The sequence below is a fragment of the Galeopterus variegatus genome, unplaced genomic scaffold (assembly GCF_000696425.1).
Source record: "Galeopterus variegatus unplaced genomic scaffold, G_variegatus-3.0.2 Scaffold431, whole genome shotgun sequence".
NCBI lineage: Eukaryota > Metazoa > Chordata > Mammalia > Dermoptera > Cynocephalidae > Galeopterus > Galeopterus variegatus.
The window spans coordinates 489999-516611 of record NW_007726542.1 but is presented as its reverse complement, the minus strand read 5'-3'; the positions used below and the strand labels follow the sequence as shown (position 1 = coordinate 516611).

Here is a 26613-nt window from a genome sequence, read left to right as displayed (position 1 = left end):
TGGCGGAGCGAGGTGCGGGCACAACACCGAGGGTTGCGATCCCGTTGCCGGTCCTGGTCTGGTACGGGCGCGACACTGAGGGTTGCGATCCGTTGCCGGACACGAAAAAAGACAAAAAAAAAAAAAAGAAAAGAAAAATAAATAATTTCTGGCCCATGGCTCACTCGGGAGAGTGTGGTGCTGATAACACCAAGGCCATGGGTTCGGATCCTATATAGGGATGGCCGGTTCCCGCTCACTGGCTGAGCGAGGTGCGGGCACAACACCGAGGGTTGCGATCCCGTTGCCGGTCCTGGTCTGGTACGGGCGCGACACTGAGGGTTGCGATCCGTTGCCGGACACGAAAAAAGACAAAAAAAAAAAAAGAAAAGAAAAATAAATAAGTACTGGCCCATGGCTCACTCGGGAGAGTGTGGTGCTGATAACACCAAGGCCATGGGTTCGGATCCTATATAGGGATGGCTGGTTGGCTCACTGGCTGAGCGTGGTGCTGACAACACCAAGCTAAGGGTTGAGATCCCCTTACCAGTCATCTTTTTAAATAAATAAATAAAATAAAATAAAAGAACAAAATTTACCATAATAGCCAGCCAAAAAAAACCCCCAAAACAGCACACACTTGGAGTGAGGGAAAAAAAAAAAAAGAAGCAAATAATATAGAAAGCAGGGGTGAGGGTTTTTTTTAATTTTTTTTTTTTGGTGGCTGGCTGGTACAGGGATTGAACTCCTGGACCTTGGGATTCAGCACCGCACTCTAACCAACCGAGCTAACTGGCAAGCCCCAGGAGTGATTATTTTAGTGGTGGTCAAGGAAAGTCTCTCTAAGGAGGTAACATCTGAGCAGAGACCTGAACTGAAGGAGCTAGCCATGTGATGAGCTGGGAGAAAGAACATTCCAGGCAGAGAGAACAAAGATCTTAAAGTGCCAATGAGCCTGGTGGGTTCAAAGAATTATAGGAACATCAGTGCAGCTGCAGTGGAGTTAAGGTATGGGAACAGTGATAGGTGATGAGGTTGGAGGGGCACAGTAGGGACAGTTTAGGTAAGCTTTGGTCAGAACTTTGGGTTTTATTCTAAGGTGATAGTAAACCATCATAGTGATTTTGAGCAGGGGAGTGAAGTGACCAGAACTAAATATTTAAAAGATTACTCTATGGCTAGCTGGTTAGCTCTGATTGTGAGTGTATGGTACTGATAAGACCAAGGTCCAGGGTTTGACTCCTATACCGGCCAACTGTTAAAAAAAAAAAAAAAAGATCAGTCTGGTCTGGTTGCCATGTGTAGAATAGATTATATGGAACAAGAATGGAAACAAGACCAGCTGGGAGACTCTTGAAGGAATTAGTCCATTTGAGAGATGATGTGGCATGCATTAGAGTGGGTAGTAGTAGACCTGAGAAGAAGTGATCCAATTGGGGATGTATTATTTGAATGTGGAACTGACAAGGCTTGCTGATGGATTGGATGTAGGGTCCAAGAGAAAAAAACACATCCTGGATGACTCATAAATTTTCGGCCTGAGCTGGGAATGCCATTTACTGAGATGAAGACCACTGGGGAGGAATAGGTTTATAGAGGAAATCAAAATTAGTTTTTGACCTATTAAATTGAGATGACCATGAGCCCTTCAAGTGGCGATGTTATACAGATAGAAGTATGAATGTGGAACTCAGGAAAGAGGTCGGGGCTGGAGATTCTACACGTAGGAGTTCTTAGCATGTACATGTCATTTAAAACCATAGAACTGGGTGAGATAACCATGGAAGGGAGTGTAGGTAAAGTGCTCTGAGTTAAGGAAGTAATGACCACAAAAAGTGACAACTCTTTCAAGAACTTTTGTATAGAGGGGAATAGAGATACCACTATTAATAATAATATTGCATGCTAGCCCCCATGTTTGGCACTTAAGATATGACATTTCTAATCTTCATATCTATTTTTCAGAATATGATTAATCCCATTTGTTTCAGATGAGAAAACTAAGGAGTGAGATGACTTACCTGAGGCCACAAAATAGGAAGTAGCAAAACTGAGATTAAAATTTAGTTCTGGAGGGCTAGCCTGTGGCTCACTCGGGAGAGTGTGGTGCTGATAATACCAAGGCCACAGGTTCGGATCCTATATAGGGATGGCCAGTTAGCTCACTGGTCAAGCCAAGGGTTAAGATCCCCTTACCGGTCATCTTTGAAAAAAAAAAAAAAATTTAGCTCTGGGCTGGCTGGTTAACTCAGTTGGTTAGAGTGTGGCCTTGCAATAACAAGGTGAAGAGTTTAGTTACCCATACTGGCCAGCCACCAAAAAAAAAAAAAAAAAGAAAAGCAAGATTTTTTTTTCTTGATTTTTGTATTTACTTAAATGGAAAGACAATATAACATATAAAAATTAGGGCCGGCCCGGTGGCGCACTGCTACAGTGCGCCGCTTGGGAGCGCGGCAGCGCTTCCGCCAAGGGTTCGGATCCCACATACAGACCGGTTCCCGCTCACTGGCTGAGCGAGGTGGGGGCGCAGCACCGAGGTTTGCGATCCCGTTGCCGGTCCCAGTCCAGTACGGGCGCGACACTGAGGGTTGCGATCCGTTGCCGGACACGAAAAAAGACAAAAAAGGAAAAAAAAGAAATTAGTTATACATGTGATAAATTTCTGTTAAAAATTTATTAAAATGAATTAAGGAGAGTCTCATCATTTCCAGGTTAATTCATATTTGTAAAACATAACAGAGTTGGTGGAACATTTCTATTTTAACTTAACAGGCATGTCTTTTGTTTTAAATAGATGCCGCTGTTCTCAACAATGTAGCGCATACGTTTGGCCTGATGGACACTGTCAAGAAGGTTTTAGACAACAGAAGGAACCAAGTAGAGCAGGGAGAAGAGCAGTTTCTCTATACTCTGACAGGTATGTATAACTTATCTCTCTTCTTAAGTGATATTATGCTAATGTCCTTGAGTCTTGCCATTTCCTTGTTGACTTCTATTGGGGTTGGCTTTTTTTTTTTTTTTTTTTTTGTCTTTTTCGTGACCGGTAAGGGGATCGCAACCCTTGGTGTGGTGTCGTCCGCACCGCGCTCAACCAGTGAGCGCACCGGCCATTCCCATATAGGATCCGAACCGGGGGCAGGAGCGTCGCTGCGCTCCCAGCCCTGCACTCTCCCGAGTGTGCCACGGGCTCGGCCCGGGGTTGGCTTTTTAAACAGCCCCAGTGAGGCAGAGTGTTGGTAAACAAAGGAAGCACGAAGGAAAAAAGAAAGAAGCCAATATCATGGTCCTATTTCTGTTCCTTTTGGAGGATTAAGATGTCTACTAGATTGCTTCATTAATCTAGTAATGTTGATGACAGAAGACACAAATTGGTTTTTGTCTTTTTTTTTTTTTTTTTTTTTTTAAAGATGACCGGTAAGGGGATCTTAACCCTCGACCTGGTGCTGTCAGCACCACGCTCACCCAGTGAGCGAACCGGCCATCCCTACATGGGATCCGAACCCGTGGCCTTGGTGTCATCAGCACCGCACTCTACCGAGTGAGCCACAGGCCGGCCCTGGTTTTTGTCTTTTTTACATTATTGATACTGCTTCTTTTGGTAGACATAAATCTAGTACCTTCTCCATTATTTGTGGTAATCAGAAATTATGAGCACATGGTTAATTTAACTCTTTTTATTAAGTACTTAGTGCTAATCTCCAAACTGGGTTTTAGAAATATAATATCGAAGGGGCTGGCCACTTAGCTTACTTGATTAGAATATGGTGTTATAACACCAAGGTCAAGGGTTCAGATCCCCATATAGGCCAGCAGCCAAAAAAAATCTATATATGTATATAGATTTAATTGGCACCTTGTTTAAAAAAAGGTGCACATTTATTTGATTACTATTGAAGACTGAAAAATGCTGTGTGTTGTAACCTTAAAAGGCAGTATTTTATAAATTTTGAAGATGTTTCTGATCCCTACCTATTCCTTTCATTCTAAGCAAGGAATTGACATGCTCTTGGTTTTCCATAATATTAGAGACAGGAAAAACTAAAGTGTTTATTCTACTCTCACACTCACTCAGTATAGCACAGAATACTTCTGTAACTAGATGTGTAGGGATTTTTCCCCATACACCAAGCAACCAGTTAATCAGCAAACATCAAGTGGGTGTCCTATATTCTATTCAATTCTGATACTATCTACCTTGAGATAGCATCAGATCCCACAGATTAAGGCTCAGTCCCAGAGGACTGCCCCACACTTCAGATGCCAATTGCAAGCACCAGATTGTGACCTGTGCTTCTGACTGATTGGCTATAAATCAGAAGTTCTCACTACCCCCTCCCTGGTTTGATTAATTTGCTAAGAATGCTCACAGAACTCAGAAAAACACGTTTACTGCGTTTATTATAAAGGTTATTACAAAGAATACAGATGAATAGCCAGATGGAAGAGATACATAGGGCAAGGTATGTGGGAAGGTGTGCTCAGCTTCCATGCTCTCTCTGGGCACACCATCTTCAAAGAGCCTCCAGGTGTTCGACAGTCCAGGAGCCCTCATGACACAACACCTCTTAAAGGGCTTGCCTTTCAATACTGCCACACTGGTGATTAAGTTTCAACATGAGTTTCGGAGGAGACAAACATTCAAACCATAGCAAAGATCAACTGAAGGCTTCTTTCGTTTGCATTTTGGTGACAGGTGACAAAATGCCAAAGGATCTTTTAGGGTTGAGTTGTGGTAGGATTATAGCTTGAAAAAGATGCTGAATTCTTGCCCTGCCTATAATTACACAATGAAATGTAATTACTGAAGGGATTTTTAAAATCATCCAATCTAGTTTTTTCATTTTGAAAACAATGAAGTGACTTGCTAGAGGCTACCTAGTGACCAAACCAGGGCAACACCTCAGGTCTCCTGACTCCCAGTTTAATGTTCTCAAGACTTCACTTCCCTCTGCACAAGTCTTTTTTCTTTTTTTTCTTTAATCATAGACTTGGAACGCCAATTGGAAGAGCAGAAGAAGCAAGCTCAGGATCACCGGCTGAAATCCCAGACAGTTCAAAATGTGGTACTGATGCCTGTGAGCACTCCTAAGCCTCCAAAAAGGCCCCGGCTCCAGCGGCCAGCCTCCACCACTGTCCTGAGCCCTTCTCCTCCTATCCAGCAGCCTCAGTTCACAGTCATCTCACCCATCACCATCACCCCAGTGGGTCAGTCATTTTCCATGGGCAATATTCCAGTGGCCACCCTCAGCCAGGGCTCTAGTCCTGTGACTGTCCACACACTGCCTTCTGGCCCTCAGCTCTTCCGCTATGCCACAGTGGTCTCCTCTGCCAAGAGCAGCTCACCAGACACAGTGACCATCCACCCATCATCTAGCTTGGCACTGCTAAGCTCCACTGCCATGCAGGATGGGAGTACCCTGGGCAACATGACTACCATGGTGAGCCCTGTGGAGTTGGTGGCCATGGAGTCCAGCCTGACCTCTGCAATCCAGGCTGTTGAAAGCACCTCAGAGGATGGGCAGACCATCATTGAGATTGACCCAGCCCCAGACCCAGAGGCTGAAGATACTGAGGGCAAAGCAGTCATCTTGGAGACAGAGCTAAGGACTGAGGAGAAAGTTGTGGCTGAGATGGAAGAACACCAGCATCAAGTCCACAATGTGGAGATTGTGGTCTTAGAGGATTAACTGGGGATCTCGGGGCCAGGAGTTATGTTTTGGTTTGGAATTTTATTTGTTTATTTTTATCATTGTCCCACTCATTTCCACATAGGATCCTTTTTTTTTTTTTTTTTTTTTTTTTTAAAAAAAATCTTGTTGTAACTGAAAATGTTGGGTTCCTCCCACCCCCTCATTGAAAAATGGACAAAACAAGCTGCCCTTCTGGAAATTGAGACTAGGTCACTCAGTATCCTATTCATCTTACACCAAGAAAGTTGTTTCTTTTAGGGGAGGCATCAAGATAACCAGAAATCCTGTCCAGAAAGCCATTTCCTGGCTAGTCTGTCTGTGTACGCATGTGGTTTTATTCTTATAAAGATGCATTGAACAAACTCTGGAACACAGATCTGACACTGGAAGACAACCCACTTGCATGAGGATGCAGAAGGCTATTTACTTTATTTTGTAACCTGGGAAGGGCCCTCAGAGGCCAGTGCAAAACTCTGAAACAAAAGCAAGTTGAACTCTGCTTGGAGGGGAAGGTGGCATGCCAGCACTAGCTTAAAAAGGGAAGTGCTTTGGCGAGGATGGGGCAAAGAAATGAGCTTACTTCCAGAGCTGCAACTGATGCCTCTTGAGATCTCTAAGGGTTATTACCAGGTGACCATTTTGAGGAGAGGCCAGTGATAAGCAGAAGGGTACATCTCCACAGAACAAGTGGCAACAGTAGCCTGTGGCTTCACGGAAATAGAAATCCAGGGATGCCACAGTTATGCTTTGGGGTTCAAGGTGACAGATCACCTTGCCTCCCGCTTTGTCAAAGCACTTATCCTTATAAACTAGGATCAGTCCGTTTATTTGCAAACTGTGTGATGTGGTATAAACTGTTCTTGGTTCTTAGACTGTGGCTGGCAAGGGGGTGGGGCTCCAAGGCCATTATTTTTATTGCATTACTCCAGGAGCAGGGGAGTTCTTTGTTCAGACCAGCTGTAGTTTTTGGTGGGGCCGTTTTTTGGCTTTGGAACCAAAGGCAGCCACTCATTTGGTGCTTCCTCTTGTTCTGTGCTCCATCCCTCAACTCTTAATGGCGTCTGTCTCCTGGAGCCCATGCTCTTCAACTTTTTGGCTGATTTGGACAACAGGGACAGGTGCCTGCCTGCCTTCATCCCCTTTTAGATTCATTTATACCATGTATACCATGGATGTTTCTGTGAGATATTGAGCTCATAAAAAAGCCTTAGGCTTGGCAGGGAAGACTCAACACCCCCAGCCTTTCCTGAGGCACCGACTAAATGTCTCCTCCTGAGTGAGCTGGACTCCCTGGGAAAGAAGCATTGTCTGCAACATTATATTATAGGAAATGTACCAGGAATGTCAATAATAATGTCTTGAGGGGGGGTTATTTTGTTTTCTTTTCTTTCTTTCTTTTTTTTTTTAGTGTTGTTTGTATATTTAGAGCTGGGCCATTTTCCATGCTGTGATTCCTTCTCTTTGACCCTCTTCATTGTTTGGGGCAAGAGTGGACCCTGGTTTTTATTTCTTTGATTGCATTGTTTACTGCACTAGGAACAATATAGGGAAACTACAGACAATTTAAAGAAAAAATAGGTCAAAAAAGAAAGCACATACCTTAGGAGTGGGAGGAATTTTTTTTTTTTTTATTAAAAGCAAAACTTTGACCTGTAGTTTCCTTTTTTTTTTTCAAAGAAGGTACCCACCTGGAGCTATGTTTCTTCTAACAGATGTTGGAAACGGTATCACACAAATAAAAATTGCATTTTGCCATCCCTCAGATGGCTGGAGGTAGCCAGAGAAGCCCTCTAACTTGGCAGGGTCACTCTTAAAAGCCTTAAGAGTGAACCCCATACAGTTGTGGGTTTCAGCTTTAAAATTATCTGGGATTTTTTTTTAAATTTTCAGAATATTTAATACACATAGCAATTTAGAACAAACCTTTGGCTCTTTATATATCTTTAGTGAGGGAAGTGGCTTTTATTTCCTGCTTCTTTAGATTTTCTTTTGGTACATAAACAAAAACAAAACTTCTGTCTAAGACTGAAACCACTACTTGGACCTAGAAAGACACATCCCTATTGTGATTTTTAGGGACACTTTCCTCTTTCCCAAAGATGAGAGGACCAATTCAGGACAGGAGAGGAGCCCTAGATAATACCGATGTGCTAACTCAGGTTCTTTTCTTTCCTCTATCAGAGATGTTGGTAGTGTTTTAAGGTAGTGTGAGCATCATGCTTCCTAAGTCAAGAGATCTCCTTCTCCCCAAGATAGAGCCCATTTACTTTCACTAGATGAATAGTCTGGCTGGTGAAATACATGAGCCTTGTAGTTTTCCTGGTCTTTGAATAGCCTGTTGTTATTGCTAGATACTATGGCATGGTTGTTGAGTATAGGTTCCCTCACAGCCCCTGGTCTAGATCTCAGATGGGGTGAGACACATGCATGCCATTGGTATGTGCATAAGCAGTTGCAGTGAATCACTCCTCAGGCCAACTTGGCATTAGTCATTTATCTTTCTATTCATTTATTAAATAAACATTTAAAAGAACCATCTATGTGCCAGGCTTTGCGCTAGGCACTGGCAATACAGAGATGAAGACATGGTTCCTGCACTCAAGGAATTTATACTACAGACATTGGAGATAAAAAACTGTATTTCAATATAATTGGTTTTCTTTGTAATCTTATGTATTGTATTTTATGCATTGAAAAACGTTATTCTGAGAATTGGTCCATAGGTTTCAGCAGATTGACAAAAGGCACAAAAGGGTTAAGAAGCTCTCTAGCAAAATACTGAAACAGGTCATCCTATTGGGGTAAGTGCAGTGATAGGGCTATTGGCTAGGAGCCCAGAGAACAAAGGACCAAGCACCTAACCCAGCTTTGGGATGGGAGTGGAATCAGCAAATATGGGAGTACTTCCTGGAGAAGGTGTATATCTAAGCTGACTTTGGAGAGACCATTTTTGGCTAGTTTTATTGAACTCCATTTTCAAGTAATTGGCCTTATTTATACAGGAGAAAAAAATCTTCGGTCTCTTCCTGCTTTGCCTGCAGAGCCAGGCAGTCAGCACAGGCAGTCTCTCCTGAGAGTGCCCCACTGGAGAAAGCTGAGTCATGCATGGGTTTCTCCAAGTATCCATCATATGGGACCCAGTGCTGATCTAGTGCAGGACAGGAGTCTATCAGGGAATGGATAAACACCTGAAACCTTCCTGCCACGTACCATGTTTCCACAACTGTACAACTGTTTTGTCTTGGCCATGTTCCTGTTTGGTCCCTGCCTTGTTCTTCTCAATTTCCAGGCTACACCCCACTCCACACCCCTGCCCCAAAACAAAAAAAATCCCCAGTCATTCTGCAGTAAAACGGACAATAGGCATGAATACTTAAGAATCAAAGCCACTTCACATGGAGGTTCTTTTGCACATCTGTGCGCATTAGGGAAGGAGGACAAATGTTAATCCGAATAGCTTGAAAATTAATATTCAGGTCAGGTGGTTCTGATACCCGTTAGTAGTAGGATTTTATCCCATTTCATGAAAAGCACTAAATGTAAGTCCATATGATGAGAAGTATTAATTATAAAGACAGTAAAAATCAGACATGAAATATGGAATTACTGGTTCATTGAATTATAACTGATCTAGGTTTTAGTTCTATCAAGGAGGTGGAAAGGACAAAGAAAAGGTTGAATTCTGAAAGTAGGTGTGAGATTGTGATTTACCCTGGGCAATAATCTGAGGAAACAGTCCTTTTTGAGACAAAAAATCAGACACTAGCCTAGCTCCTGCATTTTCAGACAACTATCCTGGTACAATTGACCACATTCCTGAGGGTGAGGCAGATCCCTTACACCTAAGATAATTCCTCCCTGGGAAATTCTTGTGTAGTCAAGTGCTGCCATAACAACCAAAGTTGTCAGGGACCCCAGGAGATCAGTTCTGCTAGATTTGGACACTCTGCCTCTAGAATTTTTGTTCTTAGGCAGCCCTATTTTGAGTCCTTTCCAGTTTTCCTTTCCAATCCCGGAACACCTTTCTTAGCCTTGAGTTATGCAATTTGTCTTCCTCTAGAAGGTTCTACTTTCCTCAAACTCCCCTATTCACACTCCTACTTCATCTTTCCTCTCTAGCTCTTGCTTTTGGGAACCATGGTTTGGTTTCCAAATTCTGCCATGTTAGAGACTGCCTTTCTGCCATGTCAGAGACCCAAACCTGAGCATACATTCTAGACTGCAGTCTTCACTAGCTAAAACAGCCTTTCTGACACCATCAATCACCTGAATTGAAGCACCTTTGCAATGTGTATAATCACTATAAGTAAATTCCCCAGAACACATAAACTCTAAAAACCTATCTTTTACTCCTGATTAATTCTCTACCCATGGTCCATGGCCCAGGCTAAGGCATACCTCGTTTCCCAGGTAAATTATTTCAGCCCAGTTTGCGTCCTATTCACAGCTACCTAAAATTTCTGTTATGTCTTATGAGCTTCTCAACCTGATGTAGACCACGCCATATGTTGTGAAATTGCCTCTGGGTTCTCATGCATCCTGATTTTTTTTTTAATTTGAAGATTTAATTGTAATTGTGTTAATATTGCCCAGAATGATGTACAGATTCAACACAATCCCTATCAAAATACCACCAGCATTGTTTTAAGAATAATAGAAAAATCCATCCTAAAATTCATGTGGACTCTTAAGGGACCCTGAATAGCCAAAACAATATATAAATAAATAAATAAATAAATAAATAAATAAATAAATAAATAAATAAATAAATAAATAAATAAATAAATAAATAAATAAATAAATAAATAAATAAATAAATAAATAAATAAATAAATAAATAAATAAATAAATAAATAAAAAAATATATATATATATATATTTTTTAAAGATGACCGGTAAGGGGATCTTAACCCTTGACTTGCTGTTGTCAGCACCACACTCTCCCAAGTGAGCAAACTGGCCATTCCTATATAGGGATCTGAACCTATGGCCTTGGTGTTATCAGCACTACACTCTCCCAAGTGAGCCATGGGGCTGGCCCTCAAAACAATATTTTTTATTAGCATATTCATTGTTACAAGTCATGCTTATTCTTTATGCCTTTTATCCAATCTCTCCCCTTCCCCTTCCCTCCCTCCCCTCCCCCCTCTAATAACCATAGATTTGTTCTCTCCATCTGATAGATTAACTGATCCTCTGTTGGTTTGTTGCCTAGATGATCTGTCCAGTACTGAGACAGGTGTGATCAAGTCCTCCCCCATTATCATAAATCCGATGCTGCTTCTGTTACTCTGGAATGTGCTTTGTGGAGAGAGAGGACCTCTTCTTTTTTTTTTTGTTTCCACTCATGCCCCTCCTTGTGTCAATGCAGTTGAGAGTCTGGTGTGCCATCTGCACTGTGGCTGTGACTGCTGCTATAGAGACTAGCCGCTTTTGTGGCAGCCATGGCAATTGCAGTGGCTATGGTGGGCTACCCATGTGGAAAAGGTGTTTTTGGTGTGCTCTTTACCTGGTTGCAGCTGGGTTTGGCTTCCCCTGGTTCCATGCCTCAGGACCCCGGCAGGGTTTATCTATGGTTTTTGATTCTGCATCACTACTGATAGCCATGGCTTGGAATATGGTATATATAAGTACGGATTTATTTTTCTAGTTTGAGAACAAGAATGAATAATAGGATTGGATCACATATAAGGGTAAATGTGAGGCTGGGTAAGACAAGTTCCTCACTGGGCTCTGTAGAAGTTGCTCTAAGGAAGGCACACACACACAGGGACTTTACCTGCATTTCAAAGAGTAAGGTTTTTGCTTTTTTGTCTCTGCTTTTTTCTCCGAAGAAGTCTATACATTATAGAGCAAACTGGAATCCCATAGCCCTGGTTTAGATTGAAGACTTACTTTTTTGGCCCACATCTTTTGTTTTATTTTGTTTTTATTTTTATTGAACAAACATACAGGGATGTGCACAAATCATAATTGTACAACTTGATAAAGATACCCATAAAACCAGCTTCCAGATCAAGGGGGAAAAGAAAATTACCAGCACCTCACCTTGAAAGGGTAACTACTATCTAACTCTAAAATCATAGTTTACTTTTGACTCTTTTTGAATTTCTTCACTCAACATTATGTTTGTGAGGTTCATCCATATTGTTGTATGAAGTTGTTGGTTCCTTCTCATTGATGTATAGAAGCTGTGACTATGCCACAACTTATTCATTCTACTAATTATGGACACTTGGATAGGTTCCAGCTTGGAGCTGTTGTAACAATGCCTCTGTGAACATTCTTGTACATGTCTTTTGGTGAACATATGAGTATATATGCATTTATGCTCTGTAAGTTTCAAACATTAGGACATTTCACGTGAGAAACTCAAGATATTGTTTTTCTTAAAAAACCACCACCACCACCAGAAGGTGTGAAAACACTGGGTCTGCATGTCCTCATAGTACTTGACTGGAACTGAAGCATGTCTTAGATGGGCCATGGCTTTTCCACAGACCCTGCCACTCCTTATTACATACCTAGGCCTACTTATTTGGTAGGCTTTTTGTTTTTTGTGGTTTTTTGACTCGATAATGTTAGGACACTCTTCCCCCAGATAACTGCAAAGCTTTCTTCACTTTCTTCAGGTCTGTGTTCATATGTTACCTTATCAGAGAAGACTTTCTTAACAGTCATCCTATAAAAATGGCAACTTCCCCCTGCACTATGCTTCTTATTTTCTGTATCCTGCTTTATTATTCTCTGACATACATTTATTTTCTCTCTCCAGCTAGAATGGAAGCTCCATGAGATCAGGGACCTTTCTTTTCTCTCTTAACCACTGTGGTTTCCATGATCCTGGAAACAGTGCCTGGCATATAGTAGAAGCTTGATGGATATTTGATGCATTAATCATTAATAATAATAATAATACCCAAGGGCCAGCCCGTGGCTTACTTGGGAGTGTGTGGTGCTGATAACACCAAGGCCACGGGTTCGGATCCCGCTATATAGGGATGGCCGGTTCGCTCACTTGGGAGAGTGTGGTGCTGACAATACCAAGTCAAGGGTTAAGAACCCCTAACCGGTCATCTTTTGGAAAAAAAAAAAAAAAATACCCAATATTGAAGGATAACTATGTACCAAGCATTATTCTCACCACTTTACATATGTTAATCCATTTAATCTTCACAACAATCCTGTGTGGTAGATAGCATTATTTACCCTATTTTACAATGAGGAAACTAATATATTCTACTCTAAACTATGGATACATTGGAAGCATTGTATACCAATCAGAGCCTTTACATGTACTTAATACCTAAAAGGAATCTTTTGATGAGTCATTTTGTAATGATGGTATTTTATTTGAAGATATATTTTGTTGCTTCTTAAGTTGTTTTATTTACACTCAACTTTCTGTATATTAGGTTTCTTTTTCTTTCTTTTTTTCTTTGTGTGGCTGGTCAGTATGGGCATCTGAACTCTTGACCTTGGTTTTATAGCACCGCGCTTTAACCAACTGAGCTAACTGGCCAGCCCTGTATATTAGGTTTCTGTATACTAAGGTAGAGCCTACCTGTATAGTCATAATTTTCCATTGTGGGGCAGACCTAGATTAGGATGCAATTTAGGTGGGATTTCAGAGATCTAGGGGAGTGGTAGCTAATCAGATTTTGCTATCTGTGATGAGCAGCAAGTCCCATTCACCATCTTTAAGAATAATCAAAAGCAAATATTGGAGGGAGGGAAAGTCCACATGCTTGAAGAAGGATTTTAGAACCCAGAATATTTATCTTTCACTTTGGAAGTGCTGATTTATCACTTTGTTAAAGACCTTGTTTGAGATGCTACTGATGCCAGGGTCCCTGGTTAGAACTCCTTCATTTCCTTGCCAACTTCCTACCATGCACAGAGTCCAACCCCCTGTGACAGTTGTTACACAGGGAATCTACTGCATAGAATATTGATTAGTATATAAAGACTTTGCCAATTGAGCAAAAAGAAAATATTTCTTTGCTCCAGGAACAAAAATGGAACTACTGCATCTCAGAAACACTCATCTAAGTTAACACTTCCATAGACTGACACATTCTGGTTAGCCCTTCTGACAAATTGGACACAACCTCTCTAATTTTGCTTTGTTCGAGTTTAAGTTCTTTATAGCTATCATCCGAGGATCAAAACAAGGATTTATTTATAGTTTAGACACACATTTGTTGGTTTAACTATTTGTTTCTTGGCACAGATTTAAACCTGAACCAGTCCTTCCAGGGGCTCCCTGGCTTCATTTCCTCTTGGCACTCTCTCCCAGAAATCCTGTTTGTGCTCCACTTTTTTCTCCAGCCTGTTGTCTTAGATTGAGATAGTAAGCTGTTCCCTAGCACAGTACTACTTGGACCTAGAGATCTCATGTATCAATAAAACAGACAAAGGCTGGCAGGCAGGTTAGCTCAGTTGGTTAGAGTGGGGCCTTGTACGCCAAGGTCAAGGGTTCAGTTCACAGTACCAGCTAGCTGCCAAAAAAAAAAAAGGTCTTGGGGACCAACATGGGGTCCCAACATTTTATATATATATATATTTTTTTTTTTGTTTGTTTGTTTTTTTTGGTCTTTTTGTCTTTTTTTGTGACTGGCAACGGATCGCAACCCTCAGTGTCGCTCATTTTATATATATATATATATATATATATTTTTTTTTTGGTCTTTTTGTCTTTTTTTGTGACTGGCAACGGATCGCAACCCTCAGTGTCGCGCCCGTACCGGACCGGGACCGGCAACGGGATCGCAACCCTCGGTGTTGCCCCCGCTCCTTGCTCAGCCAGTGAGTGGCCAGTCTGTATGTGGGATCTGAACCCTCGGCAGGAGCGCCGCCACGCTTCCCAAGCGGCACACTGTAGCAGTGCGCCACCGGGCCGGCCATGGAACAACTTCTTTCTGCTTGGGGGAAGAAATAAGCCCTCATTGATCAGAATCCTGAAGAACAGAAAGCAATTAGGTAGCGAAGATAGTAAGGCATTTCAGGCAGAAGGAACTGCATGTGCAAAATCACCAGCTCTGGGAAAAAAAAATGTGTATTTGTGGAAAAAGTTTAGTGTGACTGTAGCATGAAGTGTATGGGAGACATGGCAGTGGAGGTTTGAGAAATATGCCTGGCTAGAAAGTGGCAAGCTTTGTACACTGTGTAGACCACAGAGAACCAGCAGAAATTTTTGAAAATAGGTTTTTCCACTGTCAGTTGTATGAGATATATAAACATTTCTCATGGGAGTTCTCTTCTATAGTCACCATTTATTTGGGCAATGAAGTCTGCTTTTCCTAATGAAGGCCTTGGAAGGCTGGAAAGTTTGAGAACCAGGAATCTAGGACATAGTCCAGCTCATGGCAAAATTCTGAAGCATATGTAAAATCTGCCCTTCCCCCTTCCTATTTCTTTTCTCTCTCTTAAGCCTCTACTCCCTCATATTTCCAGAAGGATCTTTTTGGTTTTCACCAGAGGTCTAAAATGGGGGAACTGGAAGGGACCTCAGAGGTTATTTTGGTCCATCTTCCTTACATTACTGTCTTGGAAATAGACTCTCAGTGAGGACATGATTTACTCTCCTGGTTTTCCTTCTGTCTCTCTGGTTTGGTGCTGGGTATTTTGCTTTCCTCCCTCTTTTCTGAGGAAATTTCACAGACTACTTTGGCTTTAACTTAACATCTATATATTAAAGACTCCAAGATTTGTATTCCCAGCCCTGTTTTTCTCTCTGAGCTCTAAACCCTTTAACTGTCTATAGAACATTGTCATTTGATGTTCTCCTGAAACCTAGCATGTCCAAAGATAAATTTATGACTTTTCCCCACACCCCACATATCTCCAGTATTCCTCACACCAGAAAATGTCACCTTCTCTGCCCAGTTGCTCAAATCAAACCGGGTATCACCCTTGACACCTCCTTCTCCTTTAGTGTCCAACCCCCAGTCCAATCAACCACTAAGATCTCGTTTTACCTTCTAAAACTCCATTTTTGGCCGGCCTGTGGTTCACTTGGGAGAGTGTGGTGCTGATAACATCAAGGCCACAGGTTCGGATCCTATATAGGGATGGCCGGTTACCTCACTAGCTGAGCGTGGTGCTGACAACACCAAGCCAAGGGTTGAGATCCCCTTACGGGTCATCTTTAAAAAAATAAATAAAATTAAAAAAAATAAAACCCCATTTTGTTCATTTCTCACACTCTTCACTGCGACTGTATAAGGCCTTGCCACCATTATTTTTTGCCTGGGTTTACCACAATACTTGTACAACTCCCAATCTATTCTTTTCTCCCTAATTCTATTTCCTACACTGCAACCAGAGTGAACTTCTTAAAACATAAACCGGGGCCTGCTGTGCTCCTATTAACCCTTTATTGGGTGATCATTGTTTGTAATGAAAGACCTTATTTGTCTCCTTTCTGCACAATTCTCTAGTCTCATCTGATGTCATTCTCTCTCATTATGCACCAGTCACGCTGGCCTTCTTTCAGTTCCTCACCAATGCCAAGCTCTTTCCTTGCTTAGGGCCTTTGCACATATTGTTCTCTTGCTTCCATTCCTTGCCTGGCCAATTTCTAGTCATCCTTCAGGTTTCAGCTGGGGCTTATTTCCCCAGGGAAAACTTCCCTAGCTTCTCTGAGAAGGCTCTGTCTGTCTGTACTTCCTCATTGCACTTGGCACAACTGTAATTGAATAATTATTTGGATAACTATTTATTTAGTCTCAGTTTCCCCAACTAGTCTATAAGCTTCAGGAAGAAGTGAACTGTCTTAAGACTTTCTCCCCAGCACATTGTCTGGCTGTCAGTAAACAGCTGTTGAAAGAGGGATTGAATGCTTCATCCACCCAGGGCAGAGCTGAAACTAGAACCTAACCCATTTCTGGTACAGTATTCTTTTCTCCAAACCATAAAATGATACCACCCATTCCAACTTCCCCTTCCATTTCCCAGTCTGAATACGAGGGTACTTCAAAATTTCATGGAAAGATTCATATTATCTTTTAATTCTATTTTTTCCATGAACTTTTTTTTTTTTTTTTTTTGTGGCTCACTGGTATGGGGATCTAAACTAGAGACCTTGGCGTTATAAGGCTGTAGGCTGTGCTCTAACCAACACGAACCTTCTTAATTCCTTTGTACATCAGTCTTGTGTGTTCTATTTCTTCAGAGCCTTGTTAAAGGCAACCTGGCAAAGTAATGCAGGTTTAGAGATTATCCTTCCACTGAGGATATTTGCATTTTAACATTTTAACTTGGAATTCCTGGAGAATAGAAGGTAATCCCAAAGGAACTAGTCAAAATTCCAGGCACCATGAAGATATTATTGGAAGGAAAGAATTTTTACTTACATCCCTTAATGGGATTACAGGAAAGGAACCTACAATATGATAGACCTGTTTTAATGGCTATCTTTTTATTTATTTATTTTTTTGTCTTTTTCGTGACCAGTAAGGGGATCACAACCCGTGGTGTGGTGTCGCCCGCACCGCGCTCAGCCAGTGAGTGCACCAGTCAGTCCTATATAGGACCCGAAGCCGTGGCGGGAGCGTTGCTGCGCTACCAGCCCCGCACTCTCCCGAGTGCGCCACCGGGCCGGCCCAAATGGCTACCTTTTTAAAAAAAATTTATCTTTGAAACAAATCTGTTAGGTAGGTATCATTATCTCCTTTATCAAATAAGGGAACCTAAGAAAGGTTTAGTAATTTACCTAATATTGCACATCTAATGGGGAAGCCAGTATTTAGACCTTCCCTCTCCCAGGATATGACTCCTAGTCTAATCCTCTGTTAACAGTAACATGCTGCCTCCAAGGGTAAGTGTCAGAAACTGCTTACATAGTTTATGCATAAATTTGGGCCATGGGGTTAACTGACTTAAAAAAAAAATTATTAGGTTTCTTTTATTCCCTGGGTGGGATCTACACTCTGAGACTTGGCATTTTACTGTCTCCACTAAAAGTTCATCACGTTTGGTGCTTGACCTTATTCATTCCAACCATAAATGTGATCACAGGCAGAAAAAAATGAGCACTTTGAGCAAAATTGTGATGTAAAATCCAAGAGGCCGTGGTATCACTTATTTTACTGAGTCCATGAAAGCCTCCTGTATCCAGCGAGTGGACGGTATTAGGTTATTGATTAATAGTGCATTACTTATGTTTACTATTATTTACAGTAACAAAAGCTATTAGAAGGGTTTTCCTAGTATCAAATATCCCCGCATGAGTTGGGTTTGCCTCTGATTAAAGATGCTTTTGCCCATGGGCTGGCCCGTGTTTCACTTAGGAGAGTGTGGTGCTGATAACACCAAGGCCACGGGTTCGGATCCCTATATGGGGATGGCCGGTTAGGTCACTTGGGAGAGTGTCGTGCTGACAACACCAAGTCAAGGGTTAAGATTCCCTTACCAGTCATTCTTAAAAAAAAAAAAAAAAAAGAAGTGCTTTTGCCCACCTTGTGGATCTCCTCTGGATTCTGGTTCCCGAATATAGGATTTCTCTGGTGGGGGTTGAGGGACACCATTTTGTTCCTTTTATTTTCAGATACACCTGGCTATTTAATAGCTTTGTAAACTTGGGCCCATTACTTAACCTCTCTGCTTCGCCAGTGGGAAAACGGAGACTGATAGCTATTTTGAAGTTGTCGAAAGCCTTTAATGTGTTTGAAAGCGCCTAACACGAAAGCCTGGCCCTCAGCAGGTATTCGAATAGTGTTAATTCTCTTGCTTCCCCAAATCAAGGACATTCCTTCTTGAAGTCCTTACATTTATAGGTTCTTTGGACTTCTCGAAAGTACATGTAAAATTCTGTGCAGATGTGTGAGATGTATTTTTCTTGGACATAAAGTACACAGTTTAACAGATTACCTAGGGGGCTAGCCATTTCCCTGAAAAAAAAATTGTAGATTCTTCACCCTGCAATGCTAAGGGGTGAATCTCTTCAGCGGAGGACCGGGTTTTTGTGTGTGGATGTTTCGCTCTCTGGGCACTCTTTTTGAAGTCTGTTAACAGAGGATGATGACCAGACCCCTCGGGGGGTGGGCTGAGGGTCTCTCCGGGGGCAGAACCCCCCCCCATGAAGTTTCCCCGGGTCTCTCTGACCTTCTTTGGGTTCCCTCACAGATAGGGGTAGGGTGTCATTTGCAGCTCGGAAGCAGGTTCATTTTAAGGTCTCGTGGGCTCCGGAGGCCGCTCCCTCAGAGAGAAACCGGCTTTTGTGGATTTTCTCAAGCTAAAACTACTCTCTCCAGGTGTTAGTGAAAACCTCGTGGTGCGACCCTGGTCATCCCCACCCTCCAGGGTCTCAAGCCCGAGGCGGTGGGGGCGGGGAGGCCGCGCGTACCGCTTCCGCTCCTCCAGCCCACCAGAGGGCGCCGCGGCCCTGCCTCTTCGTTCCCGGAGTGCTTCGCGCCGAGCGCCTTCCGCGTGGGTGAGTGACTGTGAGAGTCAGCGCTCGCGCCGCGCGCGCCGTCCGCCTCCGCCGCTCGGCATCCTTATTTTTGGCTGTGAGGGGCGGGCGCGCGCGTCAAAGCATAGAGACGGGCGTTGAGCTCTCGGGCTAGAGCGTCGCCGAATCGGAGCTAGAGTCCGAGCCGCGCGCTGTGTCTCCGCTGCGTCTGCCGAGGCTCCTGAGTGTCAGGGACAAAAGCTGCCGCCGCGCCGCCTGCTCCCGCCTCTGGGGCTCATCCGCCGCCGCCGCCCTGAGGAGGGTCCGCTGCCGCCGCCACCCGTCAGGATCCGAAAGCCATGTCGGCCAGCAGCCTCTTGGAGCAGGTACAGGCCCGGCCCGCATGCCTCGGCCATTGTGTGAGGCGAGAGGGAGCCTGACTAGGCCCGGGCCCGCCGCCCCCGGTCGGGCAGAGCCGAGGCGGCGCCTCTCGCGGGCCGGGTTTCGGGCCTCTCAGGCAGGCCGCACCCTGCGCCTCGCCCTCAGCCAGCTCTTCCCGCTCCTCCCTGGGCCTCGCAGCCCGCCGGCTGCGCCGCGTTCCCTCTCCTCAGCGGGCCGCGTTTTCCTTCCTTATTTCCTTCCTCTTCCTTGAAGCCCGGGTTCCGTCGCCTTGTTCCTGGCGCGTCCCCCGCTTTTTTTCCCCGGTGGCCCGCCGGCCTAGCGCTTTTCCCCGCCTCCCATTTTCAACCTCCCCCTCACCACCATTCCTGACGCCTCCCCTCAGGCCTGCTGCTTTATTTCCTTTTCGGGCCCTGCTTTAATTTGTTTCTCCTTTTTCATTTCTTCCTTGGGCAACTTGCTGTTCGGCGGCGTTTCCTTCGCCCGCAGAGACCAAAAGGTCAAGGAAACAAAGGTAAGCCTCTGCCGGTGGCCCGGGGCCGGCAGGGGAACGCCGAGTGGTGGGGGCGGGGTCTCCGGGAAGCGCCCCGGGGAGAGGACCTTTCGGAAGCCTTGTAGTTCGCAGGTGCCTCACACTTAAGTATTTGACCCATTCGGTGTGTTCCTGCAGCTGGCGAACAGCTTTTCAGCTAACAAGGAGTAATTCATTGAGGGTGGGGGTGGATTCGGTTTTGAAATGCCCCAGGTCCTTAGTTTCCTGCAGGTCTTAGAAGGCCTTTGTTTTTCATCCTCGTGGATCACTCTCTGGAAGTACTCACATGAGAGGGGGAGGGGAAGCGGGAGGGAATTGAAATCTAGAGGAGCCAATAAAATGACCTTTTTAGATTAACTTGCTCAGGGTGAAGGGAGACATTTTCACTGAGGAGGAATATTGCTTTAGCATTCACTGTCTTTGAAGTTCAAATTTACATACTCTCTTAACTAGTAAGGTTTTTCTATGATTAAGATACATTTTATTAATCTGGGAGGGAGTTTGTGGGATTGGGACAGTCCTAATTTGAAATTTTTTCTTTAGTACAAAATGGATCTGTACATCAAAAGGATGGATTAAATGATGACGACTTTGAACCTTACTTGAGTCCACAGGCAAGGCCCGTGAGTAGTTACCCATTTAGAAATATGGTCGAAACACCATTATTTCTACTACGCACTATGAAAAAATATCATTTTGGGGGGGGGGTCACTTTCTTAATACTTGTTAATGTGTTTTGAAACAGTAATTACAAATGTTATAGGCTGTTAAGATTCCTGTCTCTGTGGGCAAACACATTGTATTCTGAGACTGTAGTGCTGATAACATTTTACATTTACTAACAGTAACACCTGTTTGAGTAATTGTCACACCCTTACCAAGAATATAGCAGTGCAAAACTTAGGAGTACTTACCAGTGTTAAATATTCTGAATTTTCACTGTATAAAACTTTTTCTTTAAGAGAAATTAGATTAATATGTAATGGGGAAGATTCTAATATAAAATCACTTGAACTTCATTCAGTGCCGCAGAACTGGCTCTTCCTTTCCTCTTGTCACTAATGGTTTCTTAGATTATCAGAACTGTTTCGTAGTTAGGTACTTGTTATTTTGAGTTGAGCTATACCTAAATCTTTAGAGACCAATTTTGTATACACTGGCTTCTCACTGAAGGGAGGTATAGGATTAACAAAATAGAGTTAAAGAAGGTTAAAATACTGTTTAGCACAAACTAAAGATCAGGAATGATTGAGGTTTTGCAATGTAATGTCTTCTAATGTGAAGATTAGTTGAATGTAGGTTCACATATTAATGTGATCTGTGCCTGTAGAAACTCGATTCAGCAGTTCTTTTTTATTATCTCAGGTCCCAAAGATGTAGTCACAAAGTTGTAGGTAATATAACTACCCAGATTAATAGACCAAAAGGAATATTGACATCTAAATATCTCTTCCAAAACACCCTAAAAGATCAAGAAGTTCATGGAACAATTATATAAATTCTGACCATACGTTGTATGAAATATAGTAGGTAGTGTTGAATAACTTGACATATTAGTACACGTCCATATTTGGACCTGATTCTTACATAAAACTTTTAGATCCCCTATGTAAAATTTTCTGCATTGAAAGTATAGAAACCACCTAAGTCAGTGATTGGAAAAAAATTTTCACAGAAGACACCAGTTAATCAGGAAAAGTAGGGAAGGAAGTAGAGAAATGGACTATTAACGGGTTCCTGCTATTGAAGTAGTTTGCTTACATAATTAATTATAACAGGGAGAGTGGGAGCATTTAGAAACATAATTTTACGTAGTTCCTGTATAACATTGTTTAAGATTTTTGAGCTCAGGGGCGTGTGGGAACCTGCCAGTTTAGGTGAAGGCATTCAGCATTACCTGTGATACTAAGTGCATTTGGATTTCTTTCTCAAGTAAGCCAAAGCTTTCTTTTAAAAAAAATGGGTGGGGAGAGGCTGGCTGGTTTGTTCAGTTGGTTAGCGCAGTTTCCTCCGAGCATGGTGCTCATAACACCAAGGTCTAGGGTTTGATCCCTGTACTGGCCATCTGGGGGGAAAAAAAAAACAATTTGGAGGGAAGATACAAATCTTGAGTGAGTAGATTAAGAGGGTAATCTTTGTACTTTGTAGTTTATTGTCAAGAGTAATTCATCTACTTTTTAATCAATTTTTCATCACCCTATGTTGGAATAATACTTCAAGCTTAATCCATTGATTATAGACTGCATTCGTTATACATAATGGGTTTGCATCTGTGTTAACATTTTAACACTACTATCGAGAACTTTTAAACTTGAACAGCGTATGTGTGGAAAGACAACTTTTGTTTTTAAGAATTTAAACTGGCATAGAAAAGCACCACCATTTTATCAAACTACATTAGTTGAAAAATTTAATATAGAAGAGATGTTTTATTAGCTAAGGAGTGCCATTGGTAATACAAGTTTGGGGTCTAAGTTAGGATCGTCCAAGTTTTTTTAAGGACATAGCTGCCTCTTGATTAGTTCATGGATCCTTATATTACTAGAACTGTTTTTTGTTTTTATTTTTTGGTGGTAGGCCGGTATGGGGATCAAAACCCTCGATCTTGGTGTTATCAATACTGTGCTCTAACCAACTGAGCTCGCTGGCCAGCCCCACCCAGAACTATTTTGGATTTAGGATAACTCTAAATTTTACTCTCTATCTTGAGTTGAGCTGTATATTTGTAGAGACCATTTTTGTATATCTCTGGCTTATCACATAAGGGATTATTCTATGATAGGATATATAAAAAAATCCTGTTCATCAGAAACTAAAGTAAAATTGAGATTGAGTTATTTACAGTGTATTCTTTATCCTAATGTGAAGACCAGTTGCATATAAATTCATATTTCTTTTTTTAAGGATGATTTTTTTAAGGGTATAGATTGTACAGTGTGTTTAGAATTATACTTTCCTATTTCTGTTGGAAAAGTTAGGTGTGTGTTTTAGCTTGCAGGCATTAATTTTATAGGTGAAGCAAAACAGATTAGCAATACCTTTTTCTCACTTTAAATCTTCTGGAAGCCATTGTGCATTTCCTTTCCAGGTTATAATTAAATAGTGGTAAATGTTGATGTTCCCAGATGGTTTGCCAAGAGGCTAATACTGTAAATTGTATGTAGTGAACCTTGTTTTCTTTTTTTTTGGTTTATGATTCTGGAATGACTGCACAGACATTTGGGCTAGAACTTGAAATTTCCGCTTCTTTTTGTTTTGTTCTTGTTTGGTCTGTTATTGCCTGGTTTTGGTAGGGAACTCTTTTGAACCCTCTTTGGTTCTGCCAAATTTCCCACTCCTTAAATCCAAAGATAATTGGTTTTAATAGAAACATCATCTTAATGCTTCTATAGAGCAAGACTTGCACTCTTGGTGAGATGCTGAGTTTTCCCTTTTCTGAATTGTAGTGCTAAAGTTAAGGTCAATGTTCACTGTATGTATCAGCTTAACTTTAAATGTTTAATTATTTCAGTTATTATACCAAAGTTTCTCTTAATAAAAAAATACCAGTGAGTTTATGTGATGAGATCATATGAATGTATTACTCTCCTTTTTTCTAGCAATAGCTGAAATAATTTAAATTGTGTGACTAAGTGAGGTACGAAATGTTCTGATGTTATTTATTTTTGTGTTTTGGTTTATTTGCCTTTTCTTTTCTTCCACAGAATAATGCATATACTGCTATGTCAGACTCCTACTTACCCAGTTACTACAGTCCCTCCATTGGCTTCTCTTATTCTTTGGGTGAAGCTGCTTGGTCTACTGGGGGTGACACAGCCATGCCCTACCTAACTTCTTATGGACAGCTGAGCAACGGAGAGCCCCACTTCCTACCAGATGCAATGTTTGGGCAACCAGGAGCCTTAGGTAGCACTCCATTTCTTGGTCAACATGGTTTTAATTTCTTTCCCAGTGGGATTGACTTCTCAGCGTGGGGAAATAACAGTTCTCAGGGACAGTCTACTCAGAGCTCTGGATATAGTAGCAATTATGCTTATGCACCTAGCTCCTTAGGTGGAGCCATGATTGATGGACAGTCAGCTTTTGCCAATGAGACCCTCAATAAGGCTCCTGGCATGAATACTATAGACCAAGGGATGGCAGCACTGAAGTTGGGTAGCACAGAAGTTGCAAGCAATGTTCCAAAAGTTGTAGGCTCTGCTGTTGGTAGTGGGTCCATTACTAGTAACATCGTGGCTTCCAATAGTTTGCCTCCAGCTACCATTGCTCCTCCAAAACCAGCATCTTGGGCAGATATTGCTAGCAAGCCTGCAAAACAGCAACCTAAGCTGAAGACCAAGAATGGCATTGCAGGGTCAAGTCTTCCACCACCCCCAATAAAACATAATATGGATATTGGAACTTGGGACAACAAGGGTCCTGTGGCGAAAGCGCCCTCACAGGTTTTGGTTCAGAATATAGGTCAGCCAACCCAGGGGCCTCCCCAGCCTGTAGGTCAGCAGGCTAACAACAGCCCACCAGTGGCTCAGGCATCAGTAGGGCAACAGACACAGCCGTTGCCTCCACCTCCACCACAGCCTGCCCAGCTCTCAGTTCAGCAACAGGCAGCTCAGCCAACCCGCTGGGTAGCACCTCGGAACCGTGGCAGTGGGTTTGGTCATAATGGGGTGGATGGTAATGGAGTAGGACAGTCTCAGACTGGTTCTGGATCTACTCCTTCAGAACCCCACCCAGTGTTGGAGAAGCTGCGGTCCATTAATAACTACAACCCCAAGGATTTTGACTGGAATCTGAAACATGGTCGTGTTTTCATCATTAAGAGCTACTCTGAGGACGATATCCACCGTTCCATTAAGTATAATATCTGGTGCAGCACAGAGCATGGCAACAAGAGACTGGATGCTGCTTATCGTTCCATGAACGGGAAAGGCCCCGTTTACTTACTTTTCAGTGTCAACGGCAGTGGACACTTCTGTGGCGTTGCAGAAATGAAATCTGCTGTGGACTACAACACATGTGCAGGTGTGTGGTCCCAGGACAAATGGAAGGGTCGCTTTGATGTCAGGTGGATTTTTGTGAAGGACGTTCCCAATAGCCAACTGCGACACATTCGCCTAGAGAACAACGAGAATAAACCAGTGACCAACTCTAGGGACACTCAGGAAGTGCCTCTGGAAAAGGCTAAGCAGGTGTTGAAAATCATAGCCAGCTACAAGCACACCACTTCCATTTTTGATGACTTCTCACATTATGAGAAACGCCAAGAGGAGGAAGAAAGTGTTAAAAAGGTAACCGGCTTACATTCTTAAGGTTTTAGGGAAGGAGGAGGAACTGGAGAGAACAGGAGAGGTATAAAAGCTCTGTAAATAACACAGTATCACTTAACAGTTCAAGGCTTTATGGAAGTATAATTGGCCTTAATATTTGAACCCTACTGTGAAGGAATGTGAGAACATTAGTGGAGGACAGAAATAGGAGCTTAAAGGAAAGCAGAAACAATGCAGAGAAATTGAAGTTAGCTGATGCAGAAAGAAGTGAAGAATGAGTCTGAGAGAAATACAAAGGGAATAATTGAAGTGTTAGAAACATGGAAATTAAAGTAGGAAAAGATTGAGGCAATAATATGGCAGAGGAAAAATATAAAAATTTTGTGTTGGAATTAACTTTTGACCTAGCTGGGGTTTGTGGTTATTTTAAAGAGTTGGTGTGTCACCAATCCCTGAAATCACTTTTCTGCCCTCATGACAATTGGAAGTGTTAAGAGTGTGTTTTTCAGAACTTTATTCCTTGCTTTGTTCTTTGTGGTGTTAGGCTTAATTACGTTTTTCAAAACCATTTTCTAGTTAGAAGAGTTAATGTTTATTATATAAAACTTGGAAAACAGATAATCAGAGAAAGCTGGTCTCTTAACATTTTGTTGTATTCCTGAAGTCATTTTCTTATTACTTTGTAACAAGTGGGAGTCTTGGGCAGAGTGATGGAGAATATATCAAAACTAACAAGTTAAATTTATTTAGAAGAGTTGGTAATGCTTGCTCTTTGGGTATTGAGTGAATGCAAACTTGAGGACCATAAGAGGATGATTTAAAAAAAAGAAAAAATCTGGGGCAGATCATACATCTTCCCTCCCGCCCTATATAGGGATCCGAACCCGTGGCCTTGGTGTTATCAGCACCATACTCTCCCAAGAGAGCCACGGGCCGGCCCCCCCTTTTTTTTTTGGATTCACCACTACAAGTCGTACAGATCATATATCATGTAGGACTTAGGCATTCTGAAATGTAGGAAGTAGGTGAAAAGATTATGGACAAACAAGGAGAACATTTTTCTTTGAAGATCTGTATATTAATGATTGAGAAAATTCTGAGCTGGTTTGCCTCAAATGTAAAGTAAACAAAACCTAACAAGCTTATGTACGTATATTTTCTTTATATTTGCCATGAATTCATAGAGATCTTTTATATGGTCTCGGATCTGAGGTACTCATGCCTCTGTGACAACTTACTCCTTCAAGCAGTGGGAGGAGAGCTCTTTGTTATATTCCACTTGGAGGTGCATGTGCATAGTTGTTCAGCTAAAGTGGGGATAGTTGCCATCTTACCTTCTAGCATGTACAGACG

The 26613-nt window shown here is 42.3% G+C and overlaps 2 protein-coding genes across 3 annotated transcripts in view; both read left to right on the top strand.

Moving 5' to 3' along the window:
• Positions 1-7261, top strand: part of GMEB1 (glucocorticoid modulatory element binding protein 1) — a 24282-nt gene extending 17021 nt beyond the window's left edge. For both annotated transcript variants that reach the window (XM_008568676.1, XM_008568675.1), the window contains exons 8-9: positions 2774-2896; positions 4966-7261. In XM_008568676.1, the coding sequence (XP_008566898.1) occupies positions 2774-2896; positions 4966-5666 (824 nt within the window). In that variant the 3' untranslated portion in view covers positions 5667-7261. The remainder of the gene's footprint in view (positions 1-2773; positions 2897-4965) is intronic.
• Positions 7262-19055: 11794 nt separating this feature from the next.
• The window catches only part of YTHDF2 (YTH domain family, member 2), a 28646-nt gene continuing 21088 nt past the window's right edge, over positions 19056-26613 (top strand). Inside the window, exons 1-4 of the mRNA XM_008568674.1 lie at positions 19056-19448; positions 19951-19975; positions 20537-20616; positions 23698-25281. Coding sequence (XP_008566896.1) covers positions 19422-19448; positions 19951-19975; positions 20537-20616; positions 23698-25281 — 1716 coding nt within the window. The 5' untranslated portion in view covers positions 19056-19421. The remainder of the gene's footprint in view (positions 19449-19950; positions 19976-20536; positions 20617-23697; positions 25282-26613) is intronic.